The following is a 9,172-nucleotide window of genomic DNA, read 5'->3' on the forward strand; positions in this document are numbered from 1 at the left end:
CGGATTTTTTTCACAAATGATATGGCTAAAAATTACCCGTTTTCCTTCGATTTCCTTACTTTAAGAAAGATCAGTTTTGCTGGATCCTTGGAGCAATTTTCATGCAAACAATTATTATCTGTATTTAAAGATATTTTTTTTTAGAAACTGGTAAGTTCAAAAAACATATAAAGCAAGATAATAGAACGCAAGATAATTTTTTTTATCGAGGATCTTGCATTTCAATATTGTTGAAAGCTGAACAGACATGTATATAACTACAACCAGGGACTTTCTATACTAGTCTAGTATATACTTAGTATAAAAAGTCCCTGCTACAACGAATGGGAGTGTTTACCTACTAAGGCATTGACCATAAACTATGTTCTCGTACGATTTGGAGACTTAAAAAAACGATCCAACAGCTGATTCAGCCTGTAACAAATTTCCGATATCTTAAAAGATTCACAATACAAAAGGAACTTCCTCTGCTTAATTGAGCCCCCAAAGAAATGTGAATAGTTAAGTTTTTATTCAAAATTATCGAAAGCAAAGTTTCATATGTGTTCTCGAACGAATACTGACCCCCTCAATACTGAATAACAAACATACGGCCACACGAAAAAAAAAAAAAAAAAAAAGTAGCTGAAACGGTTCACTTTCGATCAAAAATCCGAAAAATGACAGACATACCACGTATCATGATAACACTGTTAAAACTGTAAACTTGTGTTGTTTATAATATAAATTCAATTTCTTCGTGTACATATTTTCAATATTTTATTGTATTACTTAAAAAAAAATTTTGGTGTAGAAAATTCAGGGGAGGCAGTTGCCTCCCTTGCCTCATAGGTAGTTACGGCCCTGATTTTTTTCTAATTCCATGAAAATTAATGTTCAATCAAAATTCTGCAGAGAATATGTCGCCAATTTGTTTTTGTTTCAGCATCTATCATGAATATTCAATACATATATTCAAAACAAAGGAATGCTTAGAATTCAATCATGTGAGTATATGGTCCATTGGTGTCTGTCCTAAACACTTGTCTGTTACCATATGTACCACTTTGTACAGAAACATTAGGATTGTTTTGTTTAACTATGTCATTACACGATTGCACAAATTCATCATACAGTTTTTTGCCTTCCTCTTTATCAATGTTTTTATGATACTGCATCAATTTTCCCTTCAGTGTACCTCCTAATGTTGCTTGTGGTACAATCAACACATCTCCTGGTAGTTCTAGTATGGATACTAATTTCCCTTCATCATTTGCACTTAGTCTGGTATTTAATGCTGCTTTAACTGAAATTATAATCAGACAAGTGCATAATTGAAAAATAGGAATCTAGTATCTGTTCTAAAAATATCAATGATGTAATTGTTAAAAGTAATTTTTAAATTGGAGTTATCTTCCTTTGTCCTTAATTGTAGTGGCTTGAGATTTAAATACACTTTTTAAATAAATGGTCCACACTACTGTAAGGACTTCATAAATATAATCTAATGAAAGTACCTGACAACCTTAATTGTGTACAATGTAAAAATCTCAGTCAACACCTTCTGCAAAGACAGGTAGACAGGCAGCATGCACAGTGACAACGGTCGTGCAATACTCAACAAGTAACACCGTGATCAATAAAAATACTTTTACTTCAATGATCTTCAATTTCAAAAAGAGTCCTCAGTTATGCAAAATTCAGACCAAAGAAGAATGCTATATTGACCTTTTATTACTACTTCCATGCATCATCAGACTAAGAACGACATATTTTTATTTTAAAAGCATGTGTATGCCTAATTGCACTCTCTAATTTCAACTGTACCATTATATGTTAGGAAAAAACGAAAGTTTCATACCAGGGGCGTAGCTAGAATGAGAGGATGTGGAAGCAACTACCGCCGAGCGGTCTCGTATATTTTTTCTGTTTCTGGTAAACTATGTCCATTTTACAGAAAATTCTATTTTTCCGTTTTTTCCACAGCATGTCAACCATTTTTATGCTAAATGATTATATTTACCCATTTTGGACACTGTGTCGGATGTTGAACCTTTCAGGAAGCATATATACACTATCAAACCTCTTCCAATCTAGCGAAATAATAAATAAAAAAATTACAAGGTATTAAAACTAGAGGCTCTACACAGGCATGTGAGGCTCACCTATGAATATGCGCATATTCATCAAAGAACATTCTCCAACATTGCAAACTAGATTAGAATTCATGAAAAAAAATCTATTTTGTTGTTGATCTTGTATCGCTGATCATTAGGCTGTTTAGTTTCTCTCCACTTTTTTAGTTTTCACTCAAAACCAGAAAAAGGATAAAACAAAAAACTTCAGTTAAGAACAATCACTCTGATAAAGAGTGACGGCCTACTAACTATATCTACAAACTTTGACTTGTTAGTAGAAATTGCATTGCTGATAAAACCAGATGCTCCGCAGGGTGCAGCTTTATACGACCGCAGGGTGCAGCTTTATACGACCGCAGAGGTTGAACCCTGAACGGTTGGGGCAAGTATGGACACAACATTCAAGCTGGATTCAGCTCTAAATTTGGATTGTGATTAAATAGTTGACACAGCATAGGTTTCGGACACAGAATGAACGTGGTCTTATGAACTTAAAATATTTTGTTTGCCTTTGAGCAATTCACTATGCTGTTGAATATTAATCCTCTCAAAAAAATGTTTGAAGAAATTTTCTTTTTATTTATGAAATCTGAAATGAGAAAAATGTAACCCCCTCCCCCCCCCCCCAATTTTTTTTCTCCACATCCTCCTTTCCCTTTTTCCAAAACTGATCTCAATTCAAATTTCTAATGGAGTTTGCAACAATAACTACTCATTTAAATACATCATAAAATATTAAAATGTAACAAAAGGTGCTTGTTATCACTGAATGGTAAAGATTGTTTTAATGTATCAGTTGGTAGTAAAAGTGAATATACATTGTTTATTGTATAAAACAAGGATTTGTATAGTAAGTCTTACTATACAAATCCTTGATTTTATTTATGGTCTGAAAAAAAATCAGGCTCCCATAATTCGATTTTCTTTTTTATTCCTTGAGAGTGTATATTCCAATATCTTGAATATGGGCAGCATTTCCGTGATACAGATTTCCCCTTGATTTAAATAACTCGAATAATTCAAGCCCTTTCCGTGTCCGATTTTCTCCCACACGAGGGCTTGAACTCCTTGTGATCATTGGCCGCGTCGCCTGCTCTCTGTGAGAGAGAGCCAATCAGCGGCGATCAGGATATGAGTCTGCGCAACTCTCTTGAAATTGTCTTTCTAAACACGTGTGTTCAATTAACACAAATCCGATAATAATTATTTAACATCAATTAACATCAGTTTACATCATTTATCATCAATTAACATCCGGAACTCCTCCTTCTTTAGCTGCCAATTTAAATCAAAATTCCCATATTGCAAAGCGGTGTGAATTTTCCGGTTGACGGTCTTGATCGAGGAAGACGTTCAGGCGTTAATGTAGCCTTCGTAGATCAGCGGAATATAACGACTGAATTATTCGGGTTATGATTTAAATTGAATCACACATGAAACGGTTTTTTTTTTTAAATACAAGTGACAACTATACCCTTGACGTATATAATCAGTATATGTCAGGTTGTCAATGCAGCTATTAAAGGTTGACTAGAACTCTTCGTATGGAATATCGGTCCCATTTAGTGTCTTTAGTATGGCATAAATTTATTACTTTAAAAATAACAATCAGAGCTTGTGTACAGGCTGCGTAATACGGAATAATGAGACTAGAAACAGCGAAAGTTGAGAGTCGAGATCGATTTTTTTTTTGTACATTAAAAAGATTGTCAAGATAGAGACATTAGGCAGAATTTGGAATACAAGACGATAGATCAGCAAATAAAATTCATTGTGATATCGTTGTGAATGAAGAGTATTTATTGCAAGTCAAGTCCATTACAGTTCCTCTACAACACCATCTGTTTTTACTGCATGATCCCCATCAAAATGTTGACACAATTTCATTTTGCCCCTCCCACCCAACCCCTTTATCAGCTACTTTATTTATGAAACAAATTTAATATAGTTGTTATAACATTAACGGTACCAATTTTCCTGCATCAGATGCTTATTTCAACAATACATGTCTCTTCAGTGATGCTCGTGGACAAAATATTTGAAATCCAAAGCTTATATAAAAGATGAAGAGCTATAATCCAAAAGGTCCAAAAAGTATAGCCAAATCCGTGAAAGGAATCAGAGCTTTGCATGAGGGAGATACATTCCTTAATTTATAATAATTTTCTAACATTTTGTAACAGCAAATTTTAATAACACAAAAAAATCCGTATTTTCATGCCAGTACCGAGGTACTGCATGCCTACTGGGTTGGTGATACCCTCGGAGACTATAACAGACGACCAGCAGAGGCATCGACCCAGTTATGTTACCTGTCTGAGACTGTACATGGGAATTTCAAAGATTTAATCCAATTTGTAACATAAGCCCGGGTATTGGATCTGCTCTTTGGTCGTTTTATGAAACTGAAAACATGCAAAAGGGGTATAAACCAACGAGACAATGTTCAACCCATTGGTACATGAGAATTTTGCTATTGTCCAAATTTTATTCCTTTACTAGTGTTTTTGCTTTTCTTATTTTGCTGTGGTCCTTAGTGACAGAGTGGTGTCAAAAGGTCAGCTACTACATGTTTATCTGTCATCGCGATGATGTGAGTTCGAACCCCGCACGTGCCGGTGGCAGGTGCGTTCGACTATTACTGTTACTGGTAATTTCCTCCTCTCTCAGGAGCACTCCCAAAGGGATACATCAATGTACTCGACTCGAATCTTAATTTCTATGATTGTTTAGTTTCTGCCAAACTGTTCTAATTTAAGTTGGTTGTACAAAACTTGAATGTCTTCCTTGTAACCACAGGAAATTTATAATTCTGCCATACCTTAACCAAAAAGTAAAATAACAAAAAAAAAACGAACTCCGCAAACGAAAACGAAAAGTCCATAAACAAATGTCAAAACCAAAGGCACAAACACGTCAAACGGCTAATGGATATAACAACTGTCACATTCCGGCATGACTTGGTATTATATTAATTTTATTTGTATGTAGGTAAAACAAATCAGAGACAATGATGCTTATAACAACACTGGTCAATTAAGAACCAAAACAGCTTGTACTGAGCTTTCAAACTAGACTAAATCATAGCAAAGCACTGAGTTTAAACAGTCGTAGTGGAACCGGCAATGTTGAAACTATAAAAACCATAAACTATAGTAAGCCTAATCTAATTTGGCTCACCTCAACAAACTGTGCTTCTTCTGTGTCGGATTTTGGCTGAACTTGCAGTCGTGCTGACAAGCATTGTTGAAGTACAGTTCTGGCTTTTTTGTCTTCAGACTTTTCAGTACTCATTTCTCGATGAGACGGTTTGGGGATTTGCGAAATTATGGAACTTGCGGTACAATTTGACTTTCAGTTTCAGTATACAAATAAGCGAAAAACACAACTGAATGTACCCCAGTGTACTTTTCGACTAATCTAATATTCAACAAAAGTCAAGATAAGAACTTTCAGCGATGTGTTTGATATCTTTAAATACTGAAATCGGAAAAAAATAATATCGGAGCTGAATATTTAATTTTGGTATTCAAGATGTCTGCGCCCATGGGACACGATCGGTCAAGACCAAAGCCAAAAGAAGACGACGAGGAAGAAGATTTAGTGGACAAGATGCTTACAAAAACTGGATGCAAAGAATTACATTATCTTGTACAGGTAACTCATAATTTTTACAGTTATTAAATTGGCGCTAAGTTTACTAATCTAACTTCGCATGTTTTGTTTATGTAACAGGTGTAACCAAACCCCAACATTTAATTTAAATAAAGCTACACTGCGATGTACTGGTAATGTATATAATATTGTATCCGATGTAAAGCTTAAGAAAATATGTTTTGTGCCGTCCCTCTTTTTGTTTTCCACTAAAGATTTATTACCACGATCAAACAATCGTTAAGGTTCATGTGTACCCTATGGCTAAAATGGCCGTATTTTCACCTCAAAATTTAATCTGAGTACAGGCAAACCTGTGCATTTTGAGAAGTTTTAAGGCATAGCATGCCCTAGATAAATAGAATTCAAATGCATTGTATGATTTAGAAAATTCATAACTTAACTGAATTTTACCGTACACTTTTTTTCGTCCCTGCAGAAGATGATAAAACAAACAGTTGAGTTTACCTTGATATGGTCCACTCAGGTACACAGTTTAAATAACCAATTATTGTCAGGTATCTCATGTCCATGTCAAACAAAACAGCTCACTTCAATAATTACCTGTTGGGAAGTTCTCAAACGATTCTCAAACCTGTTTCCCAACTTAGTTTATTTTGGCACCTTCTGGAGGAATGAAAAAAAGTGCACGGCAAAATCCTGGTAAGTTTTTATTTTTCTAAAACACAAAACATATTTGAAATTTATTTATCTAGGGCATGCTATGCCTGAAATTTTTTTACAGATGCACAGGTTTGTCTGTATTCAGAGTAAATTTTGAGGTGAAAATACGGCCATTTTAGCCATAGGGTCCACATGAACCGTAACAACTTTTTTTACTGTCAACGGTTTCTGCTATGTAAAAAAAACCCAAATATCTCTTGAGTGTTCAATTCATGATTTTGCTCTCATATCATGCTCATATTTTTAGACATGCTCTAATCGAGTTAGTTTTTAGTTCAATCATGGAAATATTATATTCAATTTATCAGAAACGTTCAGACACATGAATCATAATTATCTTAGAAACTCTGTTTCAGATACTGTCTTTTTGTCAAATTTTATAAATCTCAGTGTAAGCTTGACAAAGATATTGATATTTGAAATATACTATATTAAAAAAAAAACATTTTAAAGTATACACGTACACATTTATGTTGACAACGGCGACGATTGAATCGTTACAAAAAAAACCCAGGGGCAAGTCATTCCGGTTTCCTAAAAGACTTCTATAGTAATTAAAATTCATGATTTATTTTATGTATTTCAATGATATACTTACAGGATTGTATGGGAGAACATAATGATTGGAGGAAATGTCAAAAAGAGGTCACAGAATTCAGGAAATGTATGGAAAAGAAATCATCTTAATATTTTTGAGAAAGGGTGTGTCTTTGCAAGTGAACAATAAATCCTCGTAAATATACAATGAAGATTAAAATATCTGTGATATTCAAGATACTTAGAAGAACCATATCTACCTTTGGTGTAACATGTGTAATGACAAATAAAAGATACCTTTCGCTGTTGTTAAATGATTTTTTTTTTTTAATGAATTTCAATTCGTCATAAATAGCCTTTGTTTTGATTATACATGTACATGTGCAAGAAAGTAATAAGGATTGCAGTTGTTGTATTTTTTGTTTGCTATCATGTATCTGCATTAGGCAGCAACCATTTGATTTTCTTGGGGGGGGGGGGGGGGGGGCTATGGATCCAAAATTTCGAAAAATCTTTAAAACAAAACAAATTTAAAAATTTCTGTGTTTTACGGTTTTCCATATACAAATAACACAAATGTATACTTAATCTCATCTTCACAGGTGAAATGTGTAATAATGTATAACATCGGGAAATATTCTGTAGATGAATATGTCGGATTGTCCTGATAAATTATCATGAAATTAACGCATTTGCAAGTCATGCATTATGATATCTAGACTGACCTCACGTCGTCCTTGATTAGAGACAGTGATCAAAATGAATCTGATTTAAACTTTTTAATTTATTTTTCCGTTCCGTTCCGTTCCGCAAAGTACCAATTGCTCTGAGGAATTGGTATTTAACGGAAAAAACGGAAACAGACATCTTTAATGTAATTAAAGCAGTATGATAAAAAAAAAAATTGTCTGACACCTCTTTTTGAATGAGTGGTATGTGTTTTAGGGACCGGTCAAAATTTCTTGATGCATGGGACCGGTGCAAAAAGAAAATTGTCTGAAATAATTCTCTTGATCCCATGGTTACTGACAGAATAAAAATATGCTTGTCCCATGCACTTTACCTAGTAAAAAAGTGTGTGTCCCATGTTAAAGCACAAAAACATGATCAAAGTTGTGGATACATTTCATGCTACAATGTATTTGGATAGCTGAAAAATAATGATGGTTAAGCTTTTTGTTATTTTTTTTTTCTGTTCTTTTACATAATAAATTTTACACATAAGTGCTTGTAGGATTTCAGATTGTGCCAATAGATTTATTTTGTTGATTTTATTTTATGTCATACATTGTTCTCGTTATTCTGTCTTCCCATAAAACGGAGTTATCTCTCATTTTCACAGTTATCTACTCTTTAGAGTAGGAATTTTAATATATATTACATGTACAAAAATTTTGGCTTTTCTGCAAATATTTTTTCATATTAAACACACAAATATCATCATGATACTGGTCTCAGATAAAAAAAAAATCAAAAAAAAAATCTGTGACATGGCATAAGATTTGTTTTGATGGGACCATTAGGCCGCCCAATTAATTAATTAGTAAAAAATAAAAGTGATGTTTTATAGAAAAATACCTTCTGTCAGGAAAGACAACTCTGGTAAATGGGAGACAACTCTGCTTTATGGGAGGACAGATTTATATTTGACAATCATTCTTTTTTTGTGCAGAAACACTATCCATGATTTTTTTTACATTTGTTAAACAGTTATACATGTAAAATATCTAATCAAATTTTTATATATTTTTTTAATTTTATATCAAAGTATTTTTTCATGTTTATTCTGTTTCAAAATTTTTTTTTGTTGCCTTCACTGTTCTTTAAATCTTGAAAATGAATTTGCGATGTTGTAACTGTTAAATTCACATTGCTAGATGTTCATGATGTTATTTTTGTTTGTTATAGATTTATCTATTTATTTATTTTTTATATACAGACATTGTTTCAAAAAGTTCATGTCCCATGCTTGCCAATAATGAAAAAACATTGAGTCCCATTCCTGTAAACACTGCAAAAAGTGATTGTCCCATTACAGTTTGCACCGGTCCCATGCATCAAGAAATTTTGACCGGTCCCTTAGATAGCATTTTCGACTTGATCAATAATAAAAAAATTAACACAAAGGCAGGTTACACAAAAAGTCTTTCTCCTTCCATCGGTAATTATATTTTAAAAAA

The 9,172-nt window shown here is 33.4% G+C and overlaps 1 protein-coding gene across 1 annotated transcript; it reads right to left on the minus strand.

Moving 5' to 3' along the window:
* Nucleotides 1-857: 857 nt before the first annotated feature.
* Nucleotides 858-5,449, minus strand: LOC139515797 (D-aminoacyl-tRNA deacylase 2-like). The gene is made up of 3 exons (XM_071305493.1): nt 5,298-5,449; nt 2,003-2,072; nt 858-1,285 (listed from the first exon to the last, which is right to left on the minus strand). Exons 1-3 carry the CDS (start codon nt 5,409-5,411, stop codon nt 972-974), a joined length of 498 nt encoding a protein of 165 aa, XP_071161594.1. The 5' UTR covers nt 5,412-5,449; the 3' UTR covers nt 858-971.
* Nucleotides 5,450-9,172: the final 3,723 nt, after the last annotated feature.

Source organism: Mytilus edulis, chromosome 3 (assembly GCF_963676685.1).
Source record: "Mytilus edulis chromosome 3, xbMytEdul2.2, whole genome shotgun sequence".
NCBI classification, from domain to species: Eukaryota; Metazoa; Mollusca; class Bivalvia; order Mytilida; family Mytilidae; genus Mytilus; species Mytilus edulis.